The sequence below is a fragment of the Scatophagus argus genome, chromosome 21, assembly GCF_020382885.2.
Source record: "Scatophagus argus isolate fScaArg1 chromosome 21, fScaArg1.pri, whole genome shotgun sequence".
Lineage (NCBI taxonomy): Eukaryota > Metazoa > Chordata > Actinopteri > Scatophagidae > Scatophagus > Scatophagus argus.
Window position 1 is genome coordinate 11,606,857 of NC_058513.1, and position 11,768 is coordinate 11,618,624.

At 40.3% G+C, this 11,768-nt stretch overlaps 1 protein-coding gene across 4 annotated transcripts; it reads left to right on the plus strand.

Moving 5' to 3' along the window:
* Nucleotides 1-735: 735 nt before the first annotated feature.
* On the plus strand, nucleotides 736-11,696 carry LOC124052489 (serine/threonine-protein kinase tousled-like 2). Of its 4 annotated transcripts, XM_046376789.1 has the most exons (22): nucleotides 736-1,394; nucleotides 2,853-2,947; nucleotides 4,278-4,349; nucleotides 4,733-4,805; nucleotides 5,043-5,080; nucleotides 5,314-5,406; nucleotides 6,339-6,446; nucleotides 6,888-6,980; nucleotides 7,327-7,437; nucleotides 7,605-7,741; nucleotides 7,832-7,984; nucleotides 8,284-8,350; nucleotides 8,480-8,577; nucleotides 8,686-8,767; nucleotides 8,964-9,055; nucleotides 9,187-9,276; nucleotides 9,455-9,624; nucleotides 9,780-9,918; nucleotides 10,092-10,203; nucleotides 10,318-10,425; nucleotides 10,673-10,878; nucleotides 11,339-11,696. In XM_046376789.1, exons 2-21 carry the CDS (start codon nucleotides 2,855-2,857, stop codon nucleotides 10,844-10,846), a joined length of 2,103 nt encoding a protein of 700 aa, XP_046232745.1. In that variant the 5' UTR covers nucleotides 736-1,394; nucleotides 2,853-2,854; the 3' UTR covers nucleotides 10,847-10,878; nucleotides 11,339-11,696. The 4 variants fall into 4 exon arrangements, with proteins under 4 accessions (XP_046232745.1, XP_046232743.1, XP_046232746.1 ...); XM_046376787.1 differs by having other exon boundaries at nucleotides 10,673-11,696; XM_046376788.1 differs by lacking the exon at nucleotides 736-1,394 and adding an exon at nucleotides 1,416-1,499 and having other exon boundaries at nucleotides 10,673-11,696.
* The last annotated feature ends 72 nt before the right edge of the window (nucleotides 11,697-11,768 follow it).

The window sequence follows — 11,768 nt, forward strand, 5'->3', positions numbered from 1 at the left end:
AGAATTATTTGAGTTGTATAAATCCATTTTTTTAAAGGGACCTTCTTAGGCCTGCAGGTCAGCAGTAGGTTCAAGTTAAACCTAAGAAAGTGTGACCTCTAGTGGCATTTATGTGATTCGACAGGACACAGTAACTTGGTTAACTACACTTTTTGCGGACTGAGATTTAAGAGAATATATGATTTTATTCCAGAGCAAACAAGTAAAATCTGAATTAAACTTTAAACCTCATGGCAAATCAACAGGTTTCACTGGTGCAACCAGTCGGTGAGTGACACTTAATTAACCTATTTCTTAACGTGTGGGTTTAAGTGTCACCTTGAGTATCGGATGACGTACAAATAATTAAATGTATATGCATATATAAATTAATGTAGAAAGAAACTGTGAGTTAGCTCTCATTAATTGACTCAGTCACTCATCATGATAAAAACTTCCTAATAGTGAGCAAAAGGAATTCATTACAGAAAAAATAAATAAATAAAAATAATTATTATAATAATAATTCGTTAAATCATTAGATTTGTATTATATATAGATATATATATATATTTTTTCATTGTATTTATTTGTGGGAGTCACTGCAACTTCATTTAGGAACGGGCATCATCTGTGCACAATAAAAAATAAACATAGAATATATTGAAACTGACTAAACAAAAATAATAATTATCTAGTCGTGTGGCCCTGCAAGACAGTGAGGGATAGATTTTAAAAAAAACAAACAAACTGGGGCACAATGAGTCCGGGACTCTCTGGTGCCCTTTAAGTCAAGGGCCTCGGCAATTCACTCTGCCAAGGCTGGTAATCCTTTGCCAACAGTATGCTGTCTGTTTTTTGGGTGGTTCTGACCTGAGGAGCTTACAGTATCTGTTTAACGAGCGCATGGGAAGCATCACATAAAGCTCTCCCTGGAGCTCTGTGCGGCCTTGCTGCAGGGGGTAATGATCTTTTATTAACAGTCAAAGAATGGACTCTAACAAAGTGGTTGAACTTCTGCTCCCGGTGTAAGCGTTACATCGCTCGATAATGACATTAGAAAGACCGAGCGAAGCAGAAATGTGACAACACTTGTTAAAGAGGCTCCAGAGCGTTGACAGCTCCAGGTTTACCCGTGCAGGGGCATCAAGACGGACGAGAAAACCCCGAGGATCAGGGCCTCCTGTCCGGATGACACCAGCAGGAGCCAGCTACACCGCTATCCTTAGCTAGCATTAGCTAAGCTAACAAATGTCTTCCCTGAATTCGAAATAATTGTAAATGGATAACTTCATGCGAACAATTTGATTTGAGGTGTGTGGGACTGGGACTTGTTAGGGGGTTTGCTGTCACCGGATGGACGGACGACATCCTTTCTAGGACTAACTGGCAGTGTACACTGAAAGGTTCTCCAGGTGAGACTTCTCTTGCAGCCCATGTTAACGTTAGCTAGCTAGATAATTGAACGTTGGCTAGTTTAGGTAACCTACCATGTAGCCTTTGCTGTTATATAAGCACAGGTAACATCCTAGTTGCTGTTAACACTGATTAAACCTGTTTTTACTTGACGCTTGATAACCTGAGAATCCATGACAACGTTCTTTCTTAAGATGTTGGCAAGTTTTTGATAAGCATAATAACATTTGCTAATCTTAACTAGCTAGCTAGTTAGCATTGTCCGAGTTTGGCTTCGGTTAACATCTTCTTGTCAGGCATAAAGGTTGTTCCATCAACTGAGATGAAGTGAATTAAAGCTGAAATATGAGTTAACCTAAACGAAGTCGAGTCTGTGGTTCGTCATTAAAGTTTAGATGAAGCTATATGGTTTTTCTAGCTAGGGCAGCATTGTTTTGATAGGCTTATTGGTTTAAATTAGTCACGGGCAAAACTGCAATGATTTATGTTATTATTTGGTTGTTGTTGTTTTTTTGTTTGTTTTTTTGTTTTTGAATGATCATCACGGTGATGCGTGCCCTCAGATGAATCCATGTGTCAATTTGGAGTTCCTTATGGCATAAAGAAATCGTGCGCTGCCATTTCATATGGTTATGATAATTATATATGGGGGGTGATAGAGATTATTTTGGTGCCTCTGCCTTAATGTCTCTCAGATTTAAATTAGTAATGTAATGACAGTGAGGCATTACCTCCCTCAAAGATTATGTCCTTATTCAATGACTTTAATCTACTTCCCTCTTTGTCTTTCTGAATGTGAAACAGCATCTGCAGTTTAACTGGTGAAATTCTGAACTTCCAAGAAAGCATAGACATTGATGGCCTACATAAGCACCAGAGTCCAACAGCATCTTGTTTCTATTTCTTTGACCTTAACCCTTTTCCTTTCTTTACCGGACTTCAGCAGTTTGGTCAAAGTGGTTGAATAAAATTTCAGAAGTTTCAGAATTTTGTTGGGTGTCCCTCTTGCACGTCAACTCTTGTTATTTCAAGAGGCAGTGCAGGGTGATTCATTTGCAATTAGAAATAAAAAAAAAACCCTTTCCTGTTGGCTTTTTTAAACACTGTCTTTAATTGAAATTGTTGTCTCAGTGAAGGGCAGTAACCTAGCGAACAAAGTTTACTTTGTGTCAGTTTTTGAACAGTGGTTCACTTTGGACAGTGGGCTTTACTGATCCAGCGTAGGCCTATAATCCCATGCAGCCGTGCAGAAAAGTGTTAGAGTTTGCTGGTCAGACTTTAGGATTGTCTATATTGTGAGTCCTCCTACCTGACTTGGAGACAATATTTTTGATGTATTGGTAGCCAGGGTGTGCTACTCTCTGTTCTGCGTGTGCATCAGTCTTCTCTTGTGTGACAACAGCCTAACCAAGCTAGTCCACTTGAGTTAGTTTCATTCACTGTTTTTCTCTTTCCAGGCATGATGGAAGGACTTCATAGTCAGGCTTTAAGCCTGGATCCACGCAGGCAGGAACTGCTCGAGGCTCGCTTCACTGGTGTTGGTGTGACCAAGGTTGGCATCCCTTTTTACCATAATAGTTGTTTTGTCAATCAGAGTGATCGACTGTTGTATGGACATATTGTTTAATTTTGCAAATGTTGCATTTTAGGTGCAGTGTAAGTGTTGAATTGTATTTTGTTGCTGGAAAACTAAATGAAGGTTCCTTTCTATTCCTGCTGAAATAAATTTGGAAATACTAAAGAGTAGCTCCCGGTTTTCCTGCAGCCAAACACCCTGTTTCCAGTATCGACTGATGCTCTGTGTTCAGGATCTTTCTCTGCGGAATCATCCTGTCTCCCTGAGCTAATGCTAAAACAAGACAAGCTCTGTCTTGGCTGACATGGGAGCTGGCCAGCAGTCCTTTGTTTCAGTGGAGACTAGTATGGTGACACTGAAATGGCACCGCAGCTGAAGCTCACAGCATAAGCTGTGTGCTGTGCTGCAACCCTGCCTTTGAACCGTGTATTACTGTGTGTGGGTGCACATTTCAGAAAATGGCATCCCCTGAGAAAGCAATCACTATCATTCGTGCTCCGGCCTGTAGTGGCCTATAGTGCTCTGAAATGAATTGTCAGGCCTGCTCACTGTGGTCTTGGAGTGCGAGTGATTTTTAAGACAGGACTTAAGGTAGCATTTGAGTCCTTACACTGAACATAATGTAATGTACATGTTAAGAGAAAAATGTGTTTATGCTGTATTTGTGACATTGAGCAGCAGAAAGCCAGCAGGCCTTAAAAGCATTAGCTCTCTGTTCCAATTAGCCTGCTGTTTCTTTTTAGTCTCATCAGGCTGTACAGCTGCCCATCTGTACCGTTTATGCATGGCACCAACTGAATCTACCAAGTAGATGTGAACTGAAGACTTGCAGATTAACAGGATTTGCATTATGTATGTGTATATTATGTTTCACTGTAGTGTCATGGCTTAGAGATGGTAATTATAGAACTATACCTGTGGGATGCATGTGCAGAATTTCTTACAAACATAAAATACAAAGAATGGAAAATACAATGTATACAAAACAGTGTAAAAGGGCTTAAACTGTAATGTGTATTACAATTGTAAACACTGCAACAAAAGTGAGTTATATTAAAACTGAGTGGCAAATAGCCCCTAAATTTGTGAGTTTACTTGGGCCACCATCCTTCTTTGGTGTATTACAGTACACAGTCCAAATGATAGTTTGGAACATTGCATAGCATGTTTTTTTTCTAAAAATCTAGTCATTTCTAGAAGTCTTGTGAATATCTTAAATGTCTAATTTCCAGTTCTGTGGAAAGGATCTACATACAAATAGCAAATGAATAATCAGTCAGATCTAATGTGTTGCTCTGTTTTCCAGAGTTCAGCCAACAGTGAATCATCCGACCAGTCACTGTGCAGCGCGGGATCACTCAGTGACAAGGAACTGGAGGTAGGTTTGGGAAAGCATGAATGCACAACTGAATTTCAGTAGTATTTCCACTGATTGTGATTTGGACTATTGGTCAAGTATTTTGTTTACAGTGGTGGATGCTAACATAAAATTTCTGGAAAACATCCTGGATAGGCCACGATGCTTTCAACAAATAAGCAGATTAAAATAGTTAATGAAATCCTCAACACAGAAAAGAAGCTGCTGCTAACCTTACATTACATTATATTCAAATGGTTGTTTTTAGCAAGGAGTGCAATTGTACCCATTTGACTTTTCTTTGTGAATTAAATTGATTTGTCTTTATGCTAATGTGTTTAACGGATTAAACTTAATGGAATGAAATTTCAGTCTAAACCGTGTTGATCTTTTGGTCATGTCAGACACCAGAGAAGAAGGCCAATGACCAGAGAAACAGGAAGAGGAAAGGAGACGTCTATGACAGCAATAGCCAGGGTAAGTCCAGCCTCTTTCGTGACCGAGCTCCAGCAGTCCTGGGTTTCACTGTCATCACTTTTTGGCTCTAAATATTTGCATTTACAAATTTGTAACAATATATTTTGGTATGTTATTCGTGTTATTCTTCTGCTTCAATACATGTATATGCTTAGTGAAATAATTTTGGGGGAAAAAATGACTAAATTTTCTTACTTCTTAAACTTGTATTGTTTTTTTTTTTTTTTTTTTTGGTAGGAAAAGGAAGAGGGCACAAAGTAAGCGACTATTTTGAGGTAAGTGCAAACCAAACAGACATCATACATGTTGGTCCTGTTGAATGAATTTCGCATTTTTAGCCACTTGGCTGTGCATTGCTTCAAATCACTCTCAAACGTTAGCATGATGTCTTCTCCTTCATGTTCCAACTTTGTCTTTATGGTCCTTCATCAAATTCTTTCTAAATAACAACCCTGTCTTCTTTCTTTCTGTCTTGTTTATACACTCTTGTCATCTGCCCTGTGGCCAGTTTGCTGGTAGCAGTGGCTCTGGCACCAGTCCTGCCCGGGGCATCCCCATGCTGGTGCGCCCCTCTCCACAGCACTCACTGTCTAATCCTCTGGTGAGCACTAGCATCCATCTCCATAGCGTCCTCCTGCCTTGGCTGTCTTTCCTCATTTGTTTTAGTGTTGGTTTATCAGCTGTTTAATCTTTAGACAGAGTCTAATTCATCTGTTGGTTATGTGGGTCTTTGTCTATTTTCTGTAAGCGTCAGTATCCTCTTAATTTGACACGGTCGATGAGGCATGTATCTGTAAGATTTAGATTATTTTCCGTTTAAGGGCTAATAGAGTCATAGGTTTGTCTGGATCTGTTCAGCCAGTGGAAATAACAAATCATTCCTTCATCAAATGAGTTGTTAAGGTTTAGTTCCTCTGCCATAGAGGTTGTGTTTTTCAGAGTGTTGGTTTGCTTGTGTGTGTTTCATCAGTATCATGGAAACACCACTGGCCCGATTTTCTTGAAACTTGGTGTATGGGTGTAACAAGGGCCAAGGAAGAAGCCACTCAAAAGTTACTTTCTGATTGTTTCCCGGAGTTACGTTCTAATACACAAATAAACACATCCACCCTTCCACACAATCCTGGAGGAAGGGATTTTGTGTGAATTCAAACAAAGCATACGTCTAACAGACACAAATCTGCATCTCTTTATACATCAATGATACCGACAGTGCAGAGGAGAGATCCAGCCAGTAGCCCCCGTTTATAACAATTTGTGTTGATGTGTGTCTGAACAAAGCTTATAATGGTTAAAGTGCGACAAATAAGCAAATTACTTTCCATTCTGAATCACTCTGAACTCGTAAAGCAGTATTACACCGTTTTATTGATGTCTTGAAATCTTACCGGAAATATTAACCATTCTATGTGGTTTGTTTTTACTACTAACAGACATTTTCTTTCTATCCCTTTCAGCTAACCCCCCTATACTGTCTGTATTATGTAATTGTTAGATTTTACCTCCTGTCTCTTTCTACCTCTCTTCTTGCAGTTTCAGCATGGCAGTCCTTCGTCCACTGGCTCAGCCCACACAGACTCTTCATCTTGCAGCTCTGTTAAGACAACCCCGACACACTCCTGCTCACACAAAGCCATCCAGGTAACTGAGTGACTGACCTGCATCTTCAGTTAACACCAACATTTCTGCACTGAGTAAAAAGTGGAAAGTTGTTTCACAAACTGAACCTCTGAAACTCTCACCGTTAGTTGAGTTTGATAAAACTTGTACAGATGACGCAGCTTTGCACCTTGTTCTGCCACAAAAATGCCACTAGTTGGCTAAGATGTGGATGTTAGAATTAAAGGTCAAACTTGCAACAGACAGCCATCCTTGCAAATTACACTAAAGGGCCTTGTTAAAGGTCGACATTTTGTATTCACTTGTAATATGCACGACACCACCGTCTGATTTTGAGACATTTCATGTGATGGCGTTTTTTTGTTTTTTTTTTAACTCATTGGCCTAGGGGGTTTTTGAATCATTTGAGTGGGTTGAGGTGTTAATTGTCAGCTTGTTGTTATCTTTGCTCTCCTTCCTCAGTCAGAGCTGACGCTGCTGAAACTGACAGCACTGGAGAAGGACAAGAACTCTGACCTGGAGAAGAAAGAGGGGAGAATAGATGACCTCCTGAGGGTATGATAAGAAAAATATTTAAAATCTGTCTTAAAGAGCTGACAAGATGAACTTCAGTGGATATGGACAGTGGAAACAACATATTGTTTTATTTTATACAAATTGTAAATGTATATATGTTAGATATTTGGCACGATAACATCAGTAATTAACCTGTACCAGTGTTCATCATGAATGATGCACTTTTAAATGTCATTGTTGTTTAAATTAGATTTGGCGTAAATGTCAGCCAGCCGAGCCTGAAACTTGTTGATAGCTGTTGCATCGTGTTGGTTTAAGAACAAAACGGCCTCGAATCCTTGTTATAACAAGAATTAGCTGTCAGTAATGATGTATGTTTTGGCAGGCTAACTGCGACTTGAGGCGGCAGGTAGATGAGCAACAGAAGATGCTGGAGCGCTACAAGGAACGACTTAACAAGTGTGTGACCATGAGCAAGAAGCTCCTAATCGAGAAGGTGGGTTTCAACAATGTCAAAACCGAAACAAATGTTTTTTAACTTTTGACAGGTGTTTTATGGGTTTCGTGGTGTTTATAATGGACTCTTTGGGTTCTTCACATCCTCTAAGCTAAGCAGTTTTGTGAGTGTGCATGCATGTAATATTGAGTTTACTCTTTTTGTAGTCAAAGCAGGAGAAGATGGCTTGCAGGGATAAGAGCATGCAGGACCGCCTGCGCCTGGGCCACTTCACCACCGTACGACACGGAGCCTCCTTCACTGAACAGTGGACAGATGGATATGCCTTCCAGAACCTCATCAAGTCAGTGCACAAACAGACACAAACACATGCTTGCATTTGTACATTCTGCATATGAAAATGTTCACGCTGCATCGTTCTTACGTGTTCCAGGCAGCAAGAGCGAGTCAACTCGCAGCGGGAGGAGATTGAGAGGCAGAGGAAGCTGCTGGGGAAGAGGAAACCTCCTTCCATGGCCCAGACGCCTCCACCCAGCCTCGAACAGAACAAACGAAAGAGCAGGAGCAACGGCCAGGAGAATGAAGCGTAAGATTACAAACAATGGCTGAATTACTTCACATTGTAGATGGTTTGCGTGGACCAGTCCAGAGGATACACTAAGGCAGAAATTAATTTTTGTGGTGAAGACTAAATGTTTTATGGGACAACCCATTAAGTGTGGGTTGTACGAGTGTGGGAAAAGACATTCCTGAATTGATGATAGATATTTTTTAATATTGGCTGGTTTGTTTGTATTGTAGATTCTTTTTTAATTATATGACTCTAAAGCAGTTATTCTAGTCTGTAGCTTATAAAGTCAACTGTTGGTACCTTACCCCACACAGGTTGTCACTGGCAGAATATCATGAGCAAGAGGAGATTTTCAAACTTCGAATTGGTCATCTAAAAAAGGTACGAGTTCACTGCTAAAGCAGCTTTTTCTTTGTTTCTGGATTTGTTTCTTGCAGACCTAGTTCTTATTGTTCCTTTCTGTTTTATAAAAAGTTGAGGTGGTTAATAGATTTGTGTGTTTGTATGTAGGAAGAAGCCGAGATCCAGGCAGAACTGGAGCATTTGGAGCGAGTGAGGAACTTGCACATTCGGGAACTGAAGAGAATCCATAACGAGGACAACTCGCAGTACGTATCATCTCTGTGTAATGTACTTTATGCAAGCTCGGCAGTGTTTTTTGAACTTAAACAAAACATCGGAAAAACCAAATGACTGAAGATAGTCCTCTTCTATAGATTTAAAGACCACCCCACGCTGAACGAGCGATATCTGCTTTTACATTTACTTGGAAGAGGAGGCTTTAGTGAAGTGTTCAAGGTAAGCATATGCCATTTAGATAGCTTCCATTCTTTTACAAGATTCTTTTTTTTTTATTTTTAAACGATGTGTTTCAAATAACACAAGGCAGAAGATCTTCACTTGTCAGAACTATACTGTAGTGAGATGTGCTACACTTTATAGTCATAACAGGCCTTCTCAGACTTTGTGTTCATGTGTAATGTTTCTTTTGCAGGCTTTCGATTTGACAGAGCAAAGGTATGTGGCCATTAAAATCCATCAACTCAACAAGAACTGGAGGGAGGAGAAAAAGCAAAACTACCATAAGTGAGTCTCAGCCTGCTCTCTTTTTTTTTTGCATCATTGGCAATGATTTGAAAATGTCCATGGCAGACCTCCAAGCTTGAAACAGAAAATCTTATTTGTGATGTTCCACTAAATGGTATATGTCTTCTCAGACACGCCTGTAGAGAGTACAGAATCCACAAGGAACTTGACCACCCTAGAATAGTCAAACTCTACGACTATTTCTCACTCGACACAGACTCGTAAGTGAACCTTCTGCATAAAGCTAAGCTAAACAAAAAAACAGACAAACTCTCAAAAACAAATGATAATGTGAAAGAGGTTGCTCGTGGTGATGAGCGTCCAAAGAAATTAGTACCTGAGTCTGCAGTTGTTAGTGTTGAAAACCTCCTAGATGATCAGATGCATTACCTCTGGCAGGTTCTGCACAGTGCTGGAGTACTGTGAAGGCAATGATCTGGACTTCTACTTGAAGCAGAATAAGCTGATGACCGAGAAGGAGGGCCGCTCTATTGTAATGCAGATTGTCAACGCTCTCAAGTATCTCAACCAGATTCGCCCACCCATCATCCACTATGACCTCAAGCCAGGTATTCTCCCAGTTTTAACATTTTATGTTCAGCACTAGCAAATTGAACTTGGTACTTTTGACTTCTGAACAATTGATATATATATATTTATATTATATTTAATTTTTCTTATGTTTTTAATTATACTATTGTTCTGTTTACTGTCCTGATCTTAGGAAACATCCTGTTGGTTAATGGCACAGCTTGTGGAGAGATAAGGATCACTGATTTCGGCCTGTCCAAGATCATGGATGATGACAGCTACAACTCTGCAGATGGCATGGAGCTGACCTCACAGGGAGCAGGGACCTACTGGTACACAGAGACACATTTCACTGCATTTAGTAACCAAGCGTGAAATACGGCTTGACAAGTTTGTCGCAGAGGCGCTGTCTTCTGAGGGAAATTTAATTCAGATACTCATGTAAAAGGGGCACAGTGCAAAGAGAACCTGTTTAAAGCTCATGTTGTGATCACGTGGCTTACAGGTACCTGCCTCCTGAGTGCTTTGTGGTGGGCAAAGAGCCACCCAAAATATCCAACAAGGTCGATGTTTGGTCAGTAGGGGTCATCTTCTACCAGTGCTTGTATGGACGCAAGGTAACCAGTAACCTGCATCCTTCAACATGGATTTTGTTGCGAGATTTGATTTAATCAAAGTGAGGAATGAAAGTAAGGCATCTGTTAATTGTTTCCCTTTTTGTCTTTGTCCAGCCATTCGGTCATAACCAGTCACAGCAGGACATCCTTCAAGAGAACACCATATTAAAAGCCACTGAGGTGCAGTTTCCTCCCAAACCTGTGGTCACCACAGATGCGAAGGTGTGATACTCATTTCCCTTAAACAAATATAAACTCACTGCACTGTTTCCATCAAACTTTATACACTTATACAATATCACTTTTTTAAGTTTTAAATTAAATGACATTTTTACTGTGAATGTGATGTAATTCCTGCTCAAATACAATGTTGAGTTTGAGTTTTAATGTTGGGGGGGGGTTAAATTTTTAGATAATTGTGTCAGCAGAACAGCAAGTAGTCTAAGTAGTCCCCTCTTTCCTTTCATAGGCCTTCATTCGACGTTGCCTGGCTTATCACAAGGAGGACCGTGTGGATGTGTTTCAGCTGGCCAGCGACCCCTTCCTAATGCCCCATATTCGAAAAGCTCTGGGCAGCAGCACACCCCTGGCACCTCCCGTCCCCTCCACCTCCAGCTGCTACAGCAGCAGTGCCTCTGAGTGAAGCAAGCGCAAAGAAACTGGAAGAAAACCCCAGTGAGGACAAATCCACGCAGAGACATTACACACTTGATGAAAATCCTCCTTTGCCCTCCTGAATTTGAAAGAGAGCATTATGGGATGTAGGGATTGCAAAAGTGTGAATGGAACCAAGATATTGGATGACGTGGCGATATCGTTGTTTACGTAATAATGAAGGGCCGGTCTCTGGCTGTGGGCTCAGTAGAACCCAAAGATTTGCCCATATGCATGCACTAACACGAAAACTTTGGCTCATTTCAAGGGGCTTTTCTTTTCATGATAAATAGTAAAAGCACCCGAAAAATTGCACAAACTGACAGGCTGAGGCATGTGCCATGTGTGGAAGATGACATGCCTGTGCTCTGGAAGATTTAGAAGAAGCATTAATGGAATTTCATCACAATTTGCTTGAAATGCATCATCTATTAAAATATTTTTAAAAATTAGTGTCACTTTCACATATGTATCCCTATAGGTTTGATCCTGGGACTTTCAGGAAGGGCTCTTACAAGTAGTAAGGAATGACTGATGACCAAAGTTCAAGGCCTGCCTTGTTGAAATGGCACCATTTTGAGCGATCAGAAAAGGACTCGACACAGAAGAGGTCTGATTCCAGGAAGAGCAGCTGGTTTTGACCTACTTTAAATATTTTACTGGATAACTGGAAGTCAATTTATTTTAATTGTTAAGTCCATATTTTTCCATGAAATTTACCCCTTTTTGTTAACCTTGGAGTGTGGGGGGGGGGGGGGTGACTGTGAGTGAGTGATTGTGATGACAGTTAAGATTCAACAGAGATAATCATGAAATCATTAATAAACACATTTGGTTAATTGTGGTGTCATGCGGTGTCATGTGATTTGGGAAAATCAGAGGGCAAATAATATGCTACTTTTTTTTTTGTC